Source organism: Acinonyx jubatus, chromosome C1 (genome assembly GCF_027475565.1).
Source record: "Acinonyx jubatus isolate Ajub_Pintada_27869175 chromosome C1, VMU_Ajub_asm_v1.0, whole genome shotgun sequence".
Taxonomy (NCBI): Eukaryota; Metazoa; Chordata; class Mammalia; order Carnivora; family Felidae; genus Acinonyx; species Acinonyx jubatus.
The window spans coordinates 122,221,627-122,239,690 of NC_069381.1; the positions used below are offsets into that span (position 1 = coordinate 122,221,627).

The 18,064-nt window shown below is 39.1% G+C and overlaps 1 protein-coding gene across 13 annotated transcripts in view; it reads right to left on the reverse strand.

The window, feature by feature from the left end:
• NCKAP5 (NCK associated protein 5) overlaps positions 1–18,064 on the reverse strand; it is a 963,823-nt gene that overhangs the window by 182,967 nt on the left and 762,792 nt on the right. For all 13 annotated transcript variants that reach the window (XM_027055919.2, XM_027055920.2, XM_053214923.1 and 10 more), the window contains 2 exons: positions 14,194–14,232; positions 5,581–5,700 (listed from right to left, as the gene is read on the reverse strand). In XM_027055919.2, the coding sequence (XP_026911720.2) occupies positions 5,581–5,700; positions 14,194–14,232 (159 nt within the window). The remainder of the gene's footprint in view (positions 1–5,580; positions 5,701–14,193; positions 14,233–18,064) is intronic.

An 18,064-nucleotide genomic window follows, 5' to 3' on the forward strand; every position in this document is an offset into this window, starting at 1 on the left:
GACAACATGGATTGACCTTGAGGTCATTATGCTGAGACAAAAAGACAAATACCATACTCAAAACTTCCAATTATAAGATACATAAATCCTGGATATATAATATACAGCATAGCGACTAGAATTGACAATACTGTATTGTATTGAAAGCTGCTAAGTAAGTAGATTGTAAATTTCTTATCACAAGGAACAAATTATAACTATGTGAGATGTTGGATGTTAACTAAACCTACTGTGGTGATCATTTCATAATATTTATGTGTATAGAGTCATTCTGTTATATACCTTAAACCTATACAACATATGTCAGTTATATCTTAATTACTCTGGAAGGAAAAATAATACAGAAAATGACATTGTTGCATACACAAAAAACACAAACAAAAGAAAATTCTTCCCCCCTCAAATTATTTCCCATAAAAAGGTCTGTAATTAAGTGTTGAACAATCACTGAGTACATACAATGAATACATATTATGAACAGTGATAATATCGGTGGGAGGTAAAATGCCACATTCAGCATGGTTCTTGCCCTCATAGAGATTGAAAGGAAAGGTTAGCATAAAACCCACAGTTCCTGGCATTTCCACTACATGCCTTCCACCATCCCTGCCATGAGAGATTAGGATTATATAATTCCATACAGGACCATGACCTGCTTAATTGTGTGGGATGGGTCATCAATACTAATGGAGCTTCAGCAAGGGGAAAGTTCCAGGAGCACTGCCATGGCCCTGGGGTCCTTGAAAGCTGGCAGCACCAGCCTAAGTCTCAGAGAACGGGATTCATTGCTGTGGGTAGTGTAAAGTGTATTCTCCTGTCAAATCAGACTGTTGAAATAGATTTACACTCTGAAAACAAAGATTTAGGGGAGAAAAAAATAAACAGAAGTACAAGAGAATTTTAAAATCCTCTAATATCATATGAAATAATACAGGGGCGCCTGGGTGGCTCAGTCGGTTAAGCGACCGACTTCAGCTCAGGTCACGATCTCGCGGTCCGTGAGTTTGAGCCCCGCGTCGGGCTCTGTGCTGACAGCTCAGAACCTGGAGCCTGTTTCAGATTCTGTGTCTCCCTCTCTCTGACCCTCCCCTGTTCATGCTCTGTCTCTCTCTCTGTCTCAAAAATAAATAAACGTTAAAAAAAATAAAATAAAATTTCTTTGTGATGATGGCAGATTGTTGTACAATTCTGCAATGATGTCAAAAAGTAAGACAACTTTGGGGCGCCTGGGTGGCTCAGTTGGTTGGGCGGCCGACTTCGGCTCAGGTCATGATCTCACGGTCCGTGAGTTCGAGCCCTGTGTCGGGCTCTGTGCTGATGGCTCAGAGCCTGGAGCCTACTTCCGATTCTGTGTCTCCCTCTCTCTCTGCCCCTCCCCTGTTCATGCTCTGTCTCTCTCTGCCCCAAGAATAAATAAACGTTAAAAAAAAATTAAAAAAAAAAAAAGAAATAATACCATAAAACAAAACACTAGCAAAAAAAAAAAACACTCTAGGAAGTGACAGCAAATGTTTACACCTTGGTTCTAAGCTGTATTCTCAACTGTTTGCGTGAATAATCTACATTACGTCATTTCTTTTCTTTCTATTTTGTCCTAAGGATATGGGTATTAGGACCTTTTGAAATATCCAATGAGAAGGAAAAGAAAAAAAAAACTGTGTTAGGCAAAAAAAATATAAGAATAATGTTTTATCAGAATAAGGATAACACAGGTGTCCAAAATAAGACAAAAACAGAACACAGAGGAGAGGGGAAAATCATGGATGCCACAAATCAAGAGGCTTTCAGAAATGTGTAAATATGGTCATTGCCCTGTTGTGATTTCACTGCAGAAGCCCTCTGATCCGACCTGATCACATGGTCCAGTTAATCAAAATGTCAGTTACGGTATGGAATCAGAAGTTCCTCATGATCATTTGTATTCCATAGAGGGAGCACAGCAGGGAGGGGGAAAGGAGGGACCTGAGCCAGACCATGGGTTTAGATTCCCACTCTGTCAACTACCAGCTGGGGGACTTTGTGCCTAACAGTCCCCATTTGTAAAAATGGGTGCAATGATACTTCCTGCCTCATCGGATTGTAATGGAGACTAAATTGGTGAGCATTGTAAAGGCTGTAGAACAGTATCCTACACATGGTAAGCACTATGCGCTTGTTAAATAACATTGTTGGTAGGGCCAAGGCCACTTCTTTGCCTGGGGATCCTATTATTAGAGTCTGTTTTTTTAGGAGGGAGGGATATCAAACACATGCTTTATGCGTTGTCTATGCATATGTCTTTGTTTCGTTTTTCTTAACAATGTAACAAGAACTTAAAATGATTTCCGAAGCAATATGCATACAGAATGCCTCCACAGTTAATATAATTCTCCAGCTCCCATAATTTTTTTAGTTAGGCACCTATATTTCATTTGATCATAAACATTTATTTAGTGACTTGCCTTTACAGACGGCTTTCAAGTATTCAACTTTGTTTTATATAAACAATTCTTACTGTACCCTATTTCATCCCTATATAGTAGTTTAAAAATTACATAATTACCATTTTAAGTACTACTTGCCTAAACATACTGAGTCACAAAGATGGCTCATTTATGGTAAGAATTCAACTCACCTCACAAGAGAAGTAAAGACACTTAGTAAAGAGTTCTCTACCAGTTTCCAATGTCTGATAAAATGACTGTTGTTTAACATGATTTACAAAAGGAAATGGTGAACGTTGGTTAATGGGCTCAAATAAGGTTAGTTAGAGACTCAAGTTCCATTAAGAACACTACCTTGGGATTTTATTTGCTGTACTGGCTTCTCAAGTCTTTAGAATTTAGCTCAACTTGTTTATTTTAATAAAGGGCCTTGCTACTGTGATTTGTTACCACCCCTAGTCCCAGAAATACCATTCCGGAAACTGGAATCACCACAGAACATTACTGCTATTCTTAAGAATTTAATTTTCAGGTTAGTTTCTCCCCCCCACCCTGCCCCCAGCATGTACCTGGTTCCTTTATAAATTTCCCAGATTTTTGTAAACTAGCCCATAGAACTTCTTTTTTGTTTCTCCTATACACAAAAAATTGCTACATAATATCTATGTAACCTCATTTTCTATTCCTAAGGACAAAGAACTGACTGGTTCTTATGAATTATTTTCTTTTCTACTTTTTACAGTCTATCTCCTAAAATCATAATGGGTTCAACAATCTTCTTTCTGTATTTCTCTTCAAGTGGGCACTTTACATTGTAGATAATCATTAGGCCGTTTCGGCAGGGAGCAACTAACACAGGTTTCTATGATATACAGAAAACTAGTTAGAAATGTACTGTACTGAGTCTCCAGTCTATGGGCAGAAGCTGTAAGGTCAATAATGTTTGGAACCAGGGGCGCTGGTGGATTTGCCATGCCCCAAAGCCACACACTCCAAAAGGTTAGGCTGGATGGGCATGACTGGGTAGTTCCAGAGCATCCACGCAAGACAGGAAAAGTTCAGAAGAAGTGAGGGCATAAACTTCCCTTAGGTGTATGCAAAATAACTCCCAACTTACAGAATATACTGGTGTCATTTATTCATTATTCCGTTCAACAAATAATTAAAGTGCTTCCATAGGTGCAAAGCACATACAGCCTGTTTTTATTTTTAGCCAGTGCTCCACTGTGTGTATTTGTGCCACCAGACAATGAAAAATACAAGTCACATAATGAACAGACCCCCTGAAAAGCCAGAAACTCCGTCTATCTGTGATAGATGGTAGAGCACAGGCATCCCGCTTTCTACCATTCTTCTTTACAGAACCATTAGCAACCTATCTTTTAGAAATGTTATTCAAATTAGAATGGCTCCCGAAAGTGAAGACTATTTGGGGAGGAATACAAAGTGGGTTGGCTGAAAATACCCAGTGAATAAACACTGAGTTCTATTGTTAGCATACGCATCATTCTCTGCCATTTGGATATGGATTTCAGAAATTTGTAACAACCAATGAAAAAGTTTAAATATCCATGGCACATGTGTTTACTCTGGAAATAAGCCACCATGATTCATAAACAGAAACGATAGATCCTTAAACATTGTTCTCAAAAAGCCTGAAGTTAAACTAAGCAAAATGGAAAAATTCATGTACATGCAACAGCTGTTAAAAGTAATTATAATATTGGATCTTGATACGAGAGCAAAAGAAATACAACTTTTTACAGATGCAAGATTCTCTATGATAAACATTTGTTGTGGTTGGGACCAGGAAACAGAGATAGACCAATTTTTTTCTGCATAATTTTTGAGTCATAAATTATGAATGATGCTGTAACAGATAAAGCAGAGAGGAAATTAATTTAGGAGATGAGATCTATTGTGCAATTCAGAGGCTGGTTTTAATTTGGGGAGGGGGAAATTATATTTTGATGTTCGGCTTTACCAAACATCTTTCTTTCCCTGAAATAACCTGCAATTTCTCATTATTTTCCTGAGGAGTCAAGGAAAGATATTCATACCAAAGTTCAAAGGGTAAATTAGCAACAATTTCCCAGCCATATGGAAAAGTGTTGTCCTGTAGAACTTCCTATGGTGATGAAAATGCCCTATCTATGCACCTTCCAAAATGGTAGTCACTGTCCATATGTGGCTTTTCAACACTTCAAATGCGGCTAGTATGTCACAGGAACTTAATTTTAATTTAATTTTCAATTTCCATTGCACCACATGGTTAGTGGTTACTGTGCTGGGCAGTGCAGTCTAGAGGATAGCTCTGTCTTTTCCCTTTCTCTCAGCCAATCAGGCCAGACAGCTGGGGATTATTTTTTGTACGTTGCCCCTGTGAAGCCTAACCCTTTGCTAGCTTAGCCTCAGAAGGGCTCTAAGCAAGGCTCATGGGAGCTTGTCTGAGCAAATATACACATTAACAGGATTTGAAAAAACCCAGAAAACAGCAAAGATCAGCCTTCCAGACCCCTTTGCCAATTCATTTGTCTCCCTGCAAATCAGATATAGTCTCTGGTGCTTTTTCAGGGATGGCTTCAAAATGATTCAAATGGCTTGACTTTCCATGACTTTTCATGTTATGAAGGAAAGTAAAGAAGGAGCTCAGGGAGAGCATTTAGATAAAGGCAACCTGAAAACACTGAGGCAGGATATAGGAGGAATCGTGTGTGAGCAGGAACTCCGCACAGAGAGAGGTATGAAAGAAAAACAAACCCCAGCAGAATTTTTGACTACAGAGGGAATGAAATGAAGAAATGTACTGTGGCATTGCATAAAACTCTTCTTTGCTTATCATGGAACGCAAGATTACTAACATTAGTCCCCAAAGTAATCAATTATTTCCTGACTCTATTCCAAAGTTTACTACAGGACACCTTCTGTCCCTTTTACCTGTTTATTATTTGTTGATGTATTTCTTTATCTAAACGTAGCTTTAAAAAGTCAGAAATTTAAGAGACATTCAATTTTAAAGACGTTCCTTGAAAAGGAAAAGAATCAGGGTTCTGATACACTATGCCTTGCCTATGGAGATCCTGGAAACTTTCAAACTAAAGTAACTTCTTGTCAATAGCATTTCAGTAGCAAAGATTGGTTCCACATAAGCACATACCTGAAGGAGCAGATCAGAAGTTGGTCTGATTCGCTGTTGGAACAGGATGCTTAACGTTCGATTCTGTTGTTCTAAATCAAACACTCTTGTTTTCAACTTTACACATTCCTCCCTTAGATCCTACAACAAACACAGTGAAAGAAAAAAAAAAGTCCATAACTGAAAGACACCCTTGCATATTATAACCATATTTTATCTGATATTTCAGACATATTAGTACAAAAACAGTATTTTTATCCTTCAAAGCCCCCAGGAATAAATCACACACGATGCTTTCTTCCACAGCCCATTGTCTGATAGAATTATTATGTGCAGGGAAGACCAATTTGAAAAAAAAAAAGTACCTTGAAATCAGAAGTGCATTAATCTAGTATGCTATTTTTGAAGATGGTAAATGTTAGCGATATGAAGTCAATTTAAGTTTCCACCTATATATTTTGCCTTTTCACTGTCTTCATAAAAGCAATCATAAAGCACAAACCACAAGGACAATAATGTTTTTGCAGTGAATAGAGATGTGATGAACTAAAGAAACTGTCACTTTTGATAGAGCCTTTTGCTGTCATTTGTGGAAACAAGTTGGAATTTTCAATGCTGGGGCTAATAGAGCCAGTGATGCATTTAGTGAGAGAGAGGCAACTCTGAAGTGAAGGCTTTAAAAGGCCACTTGAAACGGCCCATGCTCTGAACTAGTGCATTTCCATGTGTTTGGAGGGGTTCATCTTGGTGCTGGGGAAGAAGTTGAGTAACCGTACCTGGGCATCCTTCTGGAGCAGCACTTTCGAATAGTTCAAAGACCACAGAGACCTTGTCCCCAGCTTTCATGAGGGAGGCTAAGGCACAGGGGCTTTAGGATTCTCTGGAATATACCAAGGAGCTGTTCTGCAAACCGATTTGTGATAACGATATGTGCAGTGCTTAAATGTCTACATCCTCTTTGATGGGGGTTGAGAAAGACCAAGTAGAATAATGTCCCAATTCAGAGTTCTTTGAAAGCTGACCCTTTCCTACATGTCAAACTTGATATTTCTCTATTTCTTAATTTCTTTTTTTAAAGGCATCTGCTCTTGCCATATGAAGAACAACTGTCTGCTGTTTTGTTCTCAAACGCACTCATGCACTCCTGCTACCACCTGCCCCCACCTGCCATCATGTTCCCTTCTCATCTACCTCGTTGTTCATTGTGACTGATGTCCATTTCAAAATCTGTATCCTCTCTGACACTTCTTTAAAAAGTTTATTTTGAGAGAGAGAGTAAGTGTACACATAGGGGAGGGGGAGGGACAGAGAGACAGAGGGAGAATTCCAAGCAGACTCCACACTGTCAGCATGGAGTCCGATGTGGGGCTCGAGCCCACAAACCATGAGACCGTGACCTGGATGGTCACAACTGAGCCACCCTGGCTCCCTTCCTCTCTGATACATTTATCTGGCATCCCCCGAAGACCATTCCTTTTTCTGAACTCCAGTAAGCCTTCAGTACCTCTTCCAGGACATTTAGTATACACTGCTTTGTACTGATTTCATCTTTCATGCTCTAGACTTATCTTGTCAATTAGATGGCACATCCCTCAAAGGCAGGCATAAGAAGACAGACCAATAAACAACACCACAAGCAGTTTGTCCTTTCACTCTTTTATTCCATAACCTGGCAAAGCACCACATACAGTATGACCTTAATAAACTGTGTGATTATTTTGGTAACCGGGATGATGATGATGCCAAATTCTATTCTCTAGTGTTAGTGTGACGGAGGCTTTAAGTTTCTCAGCACTTCTAGTTTGTGCTTCTATATATTCTGATGTGGGACAGCTACACCCTTGCTAAAGCTCTGCAAGGAAGAGAGAGAGCACCAGGCAACAGCTCTGATCCCCAGGCCCTAAACAAGAGTCACACAGGTGAGTGTGCCTGTCCATTAACCTTGTGTCAACCTAAGTGTGAAGCCAGACAGTCCTAGCTTCTGAAGCTTTACCAGAGCCTCATTATATCCAGTTGTATTTCTTCTATTTACAGAGGGCAGGGAAATAGGCCAAGGTGTGGCTCACGGCACAACTTACACTCTCCTCATATTTTTAGTTAAATGGGTAGAGTTTATGCATAGGATGGTTACAACTGATTGTAACCTACAAATGCAGAGCATAGAAAAAGAAATGTCATGTTCTTTTAGGCAACCAGGTCCAAGATATAGGAAGGCAGCAGCCATTCAAGGCAGGGGCAGAAGTGTGTGCGCGAAGGGTGCTTGGGTGGCTTAGTCGGTTAAGCACCTGACTTTGGCTCAGGTCATGATCTCATGGTTCATGAATTTGAGCCCTGTGTGAGGCTCTGTGCTGACAGCTCAGAGCCTGGAGCCTGCTTCGGATTCTGTGTCTTGCTCTCTGTCTGTCCCTCCCCCACTCACACTATGTCTGTCTGTCTCTCTCTCAAAAATAAATAAACATTAAAAAAAGTGTGTGTGCACATGAGCAATATGCATTTGGCAGAGGCCACTTTGGGGGCCTAGGCACCGCTCACATTAAAGGCTAAACTTGTTTCCTTTATTTAGAATTCAACCTCTCTCTGTGTCTGACTTATTCTACTTTTTTCTCTTAACGTGCCTATAACTCCTCTGCACCCAAACACTAATTGTTTTCAGTACTGGTAATTAAGTAATTAATAAAACTTGACTGTGAGGTAAATAAATATTAATAGTACCTATTGTGTTGGAAAACATAATCATTCTCATCTGCAGGTGAAGAAATGCAAGTAGAAACACACAAGTAAGGGTTTGCAAGAAAGGAGACCTGTAAGGAATAGCACTGATGATTTTTTTGCAGCAAAACTGAGATACCTTGAAACAGTTCTTCAGATGGGTAAAAAGAAAAGAAAGGAAAAGAAAAGAAAAAGAAAAGAACACACACACACACACACACACACACACACATCCAGCTATTCTATAGAGATTTTTGGTACAGGTGCCCAAATTTCAATGGCCATTACTGTTACTTAAGACGGTAAAAGTTCGTTTAGCAGGGACACGAATTATTGACCTGGAAAACTGTTCATTGCTCTTGGCTCATCTAGATCAGCGCATGGCAGAGGGGGAAATAGAAGGCTTTAGGAATGTGACTGTGGTCTTACGATCATTGACAAACAGAATTGAGCTGGTCTGAGAATCTGTTCACATAAAAGCTCATAATTGTCTATATTGTTCTAAATTCTTGTTCTCTTTACTTAATTCATGGATGGTAAGTGATGTCAGATAGTTATTATCTTAAGAAAATGTATTAAAAACCATGGATGTGTGCCCATGTGCACACACATAAGCACAACCAGACTGGGCAGATGGAAAGAGCACGAGAGAAAAACAGTAATTTCTCTTACCACTACAGTGAGGCCTAGGCTGACATAAAGGGACATATGACACATATCGGCTGGCTACAAGAACCATTATTCTGACCCTGACAGTTATAGAGGTGAGACCTAGACTATCCTTCTGGTAAGGCGTTAGAAACAAATGAATTCTCCTCTGCTTAGATGCTATCACTGGTTCACAGTGGGGGCTGGGACACCTGTTCTCTCTCACATCCTTCTTTGTCTTTTTTCCTAGCATGTTCCAGGCCTCAAGACAAGTACCCCACTGAAAATATAGGGTTGTGTCTTCTGAAATGAGAAAGAGACCTTATATAAAATTTTATTTGGGGGAAAATGATGCCAACGGTTTGACTACATTTAATCTCACATAAGAAAGTACATGGGTCTTTGGGTCAAGAAAATAGCCAGACCTGTTTTCCTTGCAATCTGCATGTCACTAAAAATTGAAAATAGTAAGAGAGTAAAGCTGAATATGAGGGCAAAATATACTGAGCAATACTGGTCTAAAGGACCCTGTGTGTCTTCATGATCTCAAACCATAACTTCCCTGGAGTATCCATACACTATAATCCTGGTAAGTTTCATCTGCATTTGGGGCTAAAGAAGATTCTGGATCTACTTCTATATAGTACCTATGAGTATAGCTGCTTTAATGCATTTAGAGCTAAACCATTATCCATTGAAGTCAATTTAATAACATGTTGACTGCTTAGGAGTAGGACAGATACTGACATCACTAGAGTATTGTTGAAAACTATATCTGATTTTATCATGCAAAAATGATACTATAGTGGTAAAACTGCTTCAGATGGAATGCATATCATGGGAATACACATCAGATTGGGAGTTAGGGGTCTGGACTCTGGTCCTCATTACCCGTACGACCTTGAAGATGTAATTTATTCTGGTTTTGTCTCAGTTCCTTTACCTATAAACCGAGCGACTGCACAAAACAGGGCTTTCAAGAGAATGCAAGTCTCAGCTGCTTCGTGAGATGGCTTTTCAAGTGTCATCTAATTCCTTCCCTGAAGCTTAATGGCCACCATACCTACCTGCTTCTCCTTGTAACAGTCCTTCTCAGAGGCTGTCACTGATATATCCCTATCTTTTCCTAAGATGCCAAGACTTCTGTAAAAAGAAAAGTCCTTTCTCAGACTAACCAAGGGCCTCAACATCAAATATCTAAAAGGCACGGCAGATAACAGAGATGTGTGCCTGCATCAGGCCAGCCCTAATGAACAGAGGGTCGTTAGTCCTGTGGCAAACTGAATACTGCAAGCCTTCATCCCAAAGGCATTTGGATTAGAACATCATTAATCTGGGTGATGGCTGAATAGTTTATGTAATCATAGTAAATTAAGCCCATTACCAAAGCTAGTTGACAATCTCAGTATTAGATGCTTGCTGATAAGGTCCCTGGCAAGTGTGAGATTCTAGGGTCCAAAATAAGATGGATTCTGAGAAAGCCCAACTCCAGATTTCCAGAGTCAGTTTTGACTCCAATATATGCTTTGGAGATCTCGCATGGTTTCCTTGCTAGCCAGAACTGGAATGTTCCCAGAAGTTTTAAGAAATCCATTGGCTCCCTCACCTTTTTGTTCTATTTCCTGCAATCTCAACTAATAATTGAATTTCAATCCATCTGTTGATTTCCACAGCCTCATCCTGGCTGCTGAGCTACAGTGGGGAAAAACAGTAAGTGATCCAATGGAATCTTGGGGGCTGAACACCGCAAAAGGAAGCAGATGGATTTGGAGTGTAATAACCTTAGGCTGAACATATGGGCTTTGCCACTTCCTGCAATCAGAGCTACGGGAGCACTATTTCCTTAGTCCTATCTTAACCCTGCAATCAGAGCTACGGGAGCACTATTTCCTTAGTCCCATCTTAATGGGGTTGCGGTGAGAACAAAATGACTTAGTGCATTTAAAGTGCTAGACGTGAGGTATGAGTCCTTGTAAGTGCACAGTAAATATGAACATATCCTCTCCAGGGGACTGGATCCTGCACACACCAGAGCCAGCCAAGTAGACACAGGTGGCCTGACTGCCCCTCCACAAGGGATATATGTAGAAGTTTGGAGTTCTTTCAGACACAAGCTACAGAACTCTGTTTTGCATCTACCCAGTGGCTGCACTGCTGGATTCTATCACACAGAACCTTATGCCGTGTAGGGAAAGAAAACAAAAAAACAAAAAACACCATGTAAATAGTTGCTTATTCAAAAGAACATGAAGACAAAGCTAAAGTTGATATGCTGGAAAATGGCTACAAGAAAAAAGATTTTCTTCCAAGTTTGGTGATAGTGGCAAAAACATAACAAAACAAAACAGAAAAACCTATGGCAGTAAAGAACCTAGGACAGTTACATTTTCAGTGAGTGTAATTGACTTAATGAAGATAAAATATATTTCAGACAAGAATTTGAGGTGAGCCTGAATTATTGATTCACTTGCACTTGTAGCCTTGGACCTATGATTTGGAGTCATAAATGGAAGTGAGCTGGGTTTAATATTGTCACTTTAGCTTTATTGATCTAAAGGATGGACAATCTGCTGTCTTAAGGGAATCCACAGGTTTCTGAGATAAATTGAATTACTTGACTAGAACAGTATATGTACATTTAACAGAAAGTGATAAGTTCGTGGAAATAAAATTTTTTATCAGTATTGGGAAAAAGAAGTACATTGTTATTTCAAGATGCTTATCTCGGCCAATTCATGAGTGCCAGAAAAATGCTTCTTTGGTTGTTCGTGGTAGATTTTCTTTGTGTCATAACAAAACAATAAACTCTAAAACTGCATGGTTATGACTGTAATTTCACCTCAAAACAAATTTTTTTGTGTGACTTGGATAAATCACTCAAGATTTCTGCTTTCACTCTGTGCCAGCTACAACCTCTTTAGAATCAGTTTTTTCATCTGCATTTGGAGTACATTTTATTTCCTATACCATCCTCTTAATTAAAAAGAAATCTGAGTCCTTTTGTAGCAATTTTACGGTCCCTATAAAAACCAGGAAGCACACGTTTCTGCAGAACATGATTCTTTTGGAATCCTGGAAACTCCTGGCATCTCTTTTTGCCTCAGAGTGTCCCCGAGGTATGCTATCTCACATGGCACCATGTCTTCTATGTCTTATTGCTTAACGGTACCAAGGTAGATTTATCTGTTTACTAGTTATTACTTGGATTTGTGTAGCTATTTTTTTGTGGCTGACCTGAAAGTCCCATTTTCCTTTATATTGTATCTGATGGCTTCCTTTTCTCTTTCCTGAGGCACCGTTAAAAAAGATGGGCACGAGAAGGTTTCAACAGTTACACGTAGAGCTCTCAACAATGCTTCCTTCATTCCTAGGTTTGTAATTAAATGAGCAAAGAGTTTCCACCAGGAGGAAAGCAAATGAGAAATTAAAGCTTTTGAAAAAGAAAAAAAAATCAAATATGTTGTGACAGAAATTGTGAGATGCACAAAAAATCTGTTTTTCCCATTTTTCCACAATACTATGACAGTCAATTTTCAGCTGGGCACATACCCAGGATAAAGGCTTCATTGTCAGCTTCCTTAGGTGTGGCTGTGTGACTAAGGTCTGTTCAAGGAGATGTAAATAGGGAGGTAAGAAAGCTTTTGGAAGTCTCTCTTAAAAGGCAGCTAGTGTGTGCCCTTTACCTTCATTTGTTTCAGCTTTTCCTCCTTCCTGATGGCTGGAATGGGGATGTGTTGGCTGGAGCTAAGCAGCCATTTTGGACCGTGAGGTGACCTTGGGAATGAAGGTCATATTCCACAGAATAACAAGATAGAAACCAGAGTCCCCATGGAATTTATGGAGCAGAGTCACTGTATCAACCCTATACTGCCTACCTATAGATTTAGATATGAAAAAGAAATAATAGCTTAGGTTATTTAAGTTACCACTATTTTGGATCTCTGTTACTCACACTGGAACCTAATTCAACCTAATAGGTGTACTTAAATCTCTTTATTTATGTGATATTAATGCAAAATCTGAACCAGTTAAAATCATTTGAAACAGAAAGCCATGATATTTTAACAAAAGTAGTTGAGAAGAAAATCTAGCAAAAAATATTATCACAAGGCCTCCGTAGTGTAAATTAAAAATGGTATTTATTTACGTATCTCCATGAGAAGTGGTCAAGCCCTAATAAAATTATGTTTAATGAAAAAAAATTAAAATGTCACAAATTATTTTGCTATCATTAACCATGTATTCCAGAATATGCCACATGATCTAAGATTTTCTTTTACAGAGGAAGTCCTCATCTCACAGAGAGGTAATTCAGAATACACAGAGAGGTAATTTCAGATTTAGTAATCTGAAAGAACTAGAATTTAGCTTCTGAAAAACATTATAGAAAGAGATGGAAAAGTTTCAATAAAATGGACCAAAACAGCCAAATTTGAGCAATTATCTCCCTCTGCCCATTCTGGCCCAAAGACATGATTGATCTTCATACTATCTGAAGCCAGAATAGGGACATGGCATAGGAGAAGACATACAAATCTCATGCTCAAAAATCATCACTTGTTTTTATCCTTCAACTTTACTGGGGAATAATTGACAAATATAACTGTATATATTTAAAGTGTAAAATGTGATGATGTGCTACACCTTACAGGGTGGGATGATTACCAAGATCAAAATAACTAACACATCCACACCTCGCAGTAGTTTCTTTGTTTGGTGGTGAGAATGCTTAAAATCTACTGTCAGCATCTTTCAAGTATGTAACACTGCCATTTTTTTTTCCATTTACCATGAGCCAATCCCTATAGGAACTCCCCAATGTGCTTTCTTTCAAAGAATGGCCACTGCAGTTCTGGGAGGGGGGAAATGTTATCCCCACTCTACAGAAGAGGAACTAAGACCCAGAAAAATTAAATAATTTCCCTAACCTCTAAGACCTCTTCCCTGAATTTTAGGCTTCTGTTAATGCTGTCCATGAAAGCTATTCATTTTATAGGAATTGGAAGAATCCACTGATATATTTAATGTCTGTATTTACCAAATAAATGGGTGCATGGTAATCTTTCATCTTCTATTACTTTACAAGAGTTTGAATTTTAGGATTCTATTGGTCACTGATGTTACTTTGTATGCCCATCTAAAACACACACAATTTTAACCTAAGTGAATAAATAGAAAAGTATTGCATCTATCAATCACAATTTCCTAGTTTGACAATATGAGTTCCAACCTATTCACATAAGTACCTTGAAAATAATAAGTCAGAAAGTGACCTACCTTTTGAGTGAGCAGAGCTTGCACAACTTGGTTGGCTACCTTTAAAAAATAAAGAAAGAGTTGCCATTTATAATAATGAGACTTTAGATGCATAGACTCTAATTTACCAATGTGTTTCCCACAGCTTATTCTACCTAATTAGCTCCTTATTTGCCTCTTTCCTCCCCATGTAGAGAACCTGATTATTTTCATAATAGGCCTATCCTTCTAGGTAATATTTTGCTTTTTTCCAAAGGTGACCTTGTTGCTAATTAAGATGGTTAGGTTGGAAAGATCATTCATACCTTGACTTCCACATTTCCATATTTGGAAAAATAATATCCTTTCATATGTAAAGTACTCCAAGAAGGCTAAAAAATGATACAGTGTAAAACACAATCCTAATTATCTGTACACAATTTCTACACTTTGCTGATTTACAATGTCCTTTGCCTCTCCTTCCTATACTTCTGCTGTGTGACTATTTCACTATTTAAAATGACTTGGAATAGAGATAGGTTTGAATGGTGAAGGATGAGAGCAAATCATCGTTCTATCTATGTTCTTCTTACATCCCCCATATCTTAATTTGTGCCATCCTTTTGTCACTGCTACCAGTAGCAGAGTCTGATAGTTGGTGACTCTTGTATCTATTTCCCCCTTTCTACTAAGTAATAAACTCTGATTTTTTGGCTGAGTACATTCAAATACATACCCTACCCTTCCTTGTAGCTAAGTGTCACTTTGTGACAAGCTTCCAACTGATGAGTTATAACTAGACTTTTCTTGGGCTTATAGAAAGTATCTAAGAAGAAGAGGGCTCACCCTTCTTCTTCCTTTTCCTGTCTGGGATATAAAACTGATAGCTGGAACCTCAGCAGCTACCTTGACAGTGAAAGTCACTGAGCCTGGCCCTGATGATACAGGGAGTTAGTTGCACTATCTCTGTACTTCTATGAGAGAGGAAACATAAATGTCTACTTTTTTTTTTTTTTTTTTTAGTTTCCTCCAATATGCAAACATATGGAGTTCTAACTCATATATTAACATAACCCTAGTTTTTTTTCAGGTATCAGGCAAGTTAGGGCAGTAGGAGAAGCTCTCCTCAGTAGAAGCCCCTCTCAGCCCAAGAAGGTGAATCTTGATTAATTTAAACCAAACACAGCAATTCCATTTAGTGAATGGTTTAGGAGTGGGTATGTGCACCATTCCAGCCAAGGGCCTCATATAAAACTAGCAACATGTCTCTGGTATTTTGAAGATCTGGCATTTTCTCTAGATAACCATTCATCATTTCTCTGTGCATTTGTGCTAACATTTCTTTTTCACCTGCAGGTTTCAAAAACACTATATAGGAAACCACTCACTAAACTTGACCATAACCTTGAAACTATGTACCCATATAGCTACTATTGATGAAATTAAGGTGGGCAGGTGAATTACACAGTGTTTTTCAGGTAGTACATAAACTGTATACACTTAATGTGATCACTGAAACTTATAGCATTGAAGAGCAATATTTAAATGTCTTAGACATCAGGAGAATGTCTAATGTCTCATTCCTTTCTTCCTTCATTTATTTAGTATAAATATGTAGAGTATTTGCAAAGCTAGATGACTGGAATGTGTTCCTTGGTTCAAAGAGAATATAACTAGTAGGAAGTTGGCAAGAACACAATTATAACACAGTGTGATAGGCATGTAATCATCTTGGTAATTCTCACATTCAACCATAGCCTGACGGACACGCTTTCATTTTTTTCTCTTGATAACCTATTTATTTTTGGTGATACTCAACTATGTGTGCTTGTTCTCCTGTCTAGTATAGTGGAACAGATTAGGGTAAGAATGTTTTCATGGAGCTTAATTGTTTCTTTACTCAATATTGACAAAGTAGTGCATCCTTAACGACAGTTGGCTACCAATAAGTCTCACAGAAAATTAAAATACAGGCTGTCATCAACTGTGGTTCGGAGGCATTCACAGCACAAGCAGTAAATGATTAAAATCAGATTACCTATAATTGATTAGTTGGACTATAGGCAGAAGAGGTTTTTTTTTTTCTATCAGAATCCTTGCCAAATTTACATTGCTGATATTAAGCAAATTAGAGAGACCTTTCATTAAAACTAACTATAGTTTTGAAATAAAAGCATTATTGATTTATTTTTTTTTGAAATCCATCCCAAGTTAAAGAAACATATGTAAGGAATCTCACAGACAAAATTAAACTGTATTTTCCTTAACTGGTACTTTTTTCTTTTTCCTTTATCATTTAATTTATACATGATCATAACAGTGATAAATGCTATTCAGCCTTACAAATTGACCAATAGTGTCATCTTGAAAATCTTTCAGTTTTTAAACATTCATTCCAATTCATAAGTCACTGAGAATTTAAAGTCAAACTGGAGGTCATCCATTTTATTCTTGGCAAATTAAAAAAAAAATACAACAACAGAAGAATTCAACTATTCACGCAGCCTGAATCAGGAACAAGGCACCCAAATTAATTCATACCATAAATAATTTAATGCTTTTGGATCTCAAACTTTGGATTTGATTTACAGTCTCATAAAACTGCCTAATATCAATATTTTCTTTCCTTTCTCCAAACTGGTCCCTCACTTAAACCGGGCTGTGGAACAGTGGTCACATAAAATAGCTCTCTCCATGATTTAACGGGAGACATAAATGAATATCCTAACTGTAACAGCCCGCAGGAGGAAATACGTTCTATCTTTGCAATCCGAGTATGTTGCCCTATAGGCTCCATCTCTGACACAGCTCCTTCTGGCAGGTACTTTGGACAATTGCTCTACCTAATAATTGAACAAAGATACACGAATGCATTATTTCTTTACCTACTGACATGGGGTTATATTACCCAGAAGGACTCGCAGGTCCTCTGCAGAAGAGCAGGCCGGTTTGTACAAATGCTTTCCCGGGTACTGTCTATAAAGACAGTTTCCTGGGTTTCATTACTACTTTTAACAGCCAGCTTCCCCGAAGCATCAATAGAACAGCTGTTTGGAGCTTGCGCCTGCAACCTCTAATAGGTTCACAAGATGACCCCTGGAATGGGCCCCTGCCCTCATCATAGAATTACACCCTTAACACTTGGGTTGCAAATAATCACACACCCACAGGCCCAGCTAATGAGAACAAATAACTTCCAGTGTCACCTGACAGCTTTTCTCTCCAAAGAAAGGAAAAATAGCAGCTGGGCTGGGCCAAGGGGACTTGAGACACACTGAGCAAAGCTGACAGTCCTTAAGCCTCTGGCTTGTTTTACAACCTGCCTTAGGCTCTCTGTGGAGACCTCCCTGCTCTGCCTCAGTGGAGCAGGACTATAGGGGAGCCCGAGATGCCAAGGAGAGAGCCTAGGTACCTCTCTTTTCCCCTGGCTAAGAATTCTCTCAGACAAGCCAGCCCCTCTGATACCGGGCTCATCTTCCACCCACACAAGTCTTTGTTCTTCTTCTTCTCCAGCAGGCTTCCAGGTGGCATCTCCCACCCCCAGTCCCCTGTTGCTGCTGCACTCCCCAGGAAGCAGGTGGGCAGAGGGAGGAGTCAGGGCTGCGGTATTGTCTGCTCTTACTTTCAAAATCATCCCTGAGGCTGGATGCGAAGTCACACTGGTGTGGAATAAACCACACTTATTCCAAGAGGGAGCCAATCCTCACCACATCCAGAGGACAGCCAGGGCTGGGTCAAGGGTGGTAGAGTGAGAAACTCAAAATGCACCAAGCTCTGACAGGGCTCCTCCTGCCTCACAGTCCTGCTTTCATCCTTGCAGGTGCTATTTTATCATGCAGAGCAAGTGTCCTACCGGCACGCCCCCTTAAAAACCTTGTTAAGAAAGGACAAGTTTTGGAAATTGTGCTTTGGA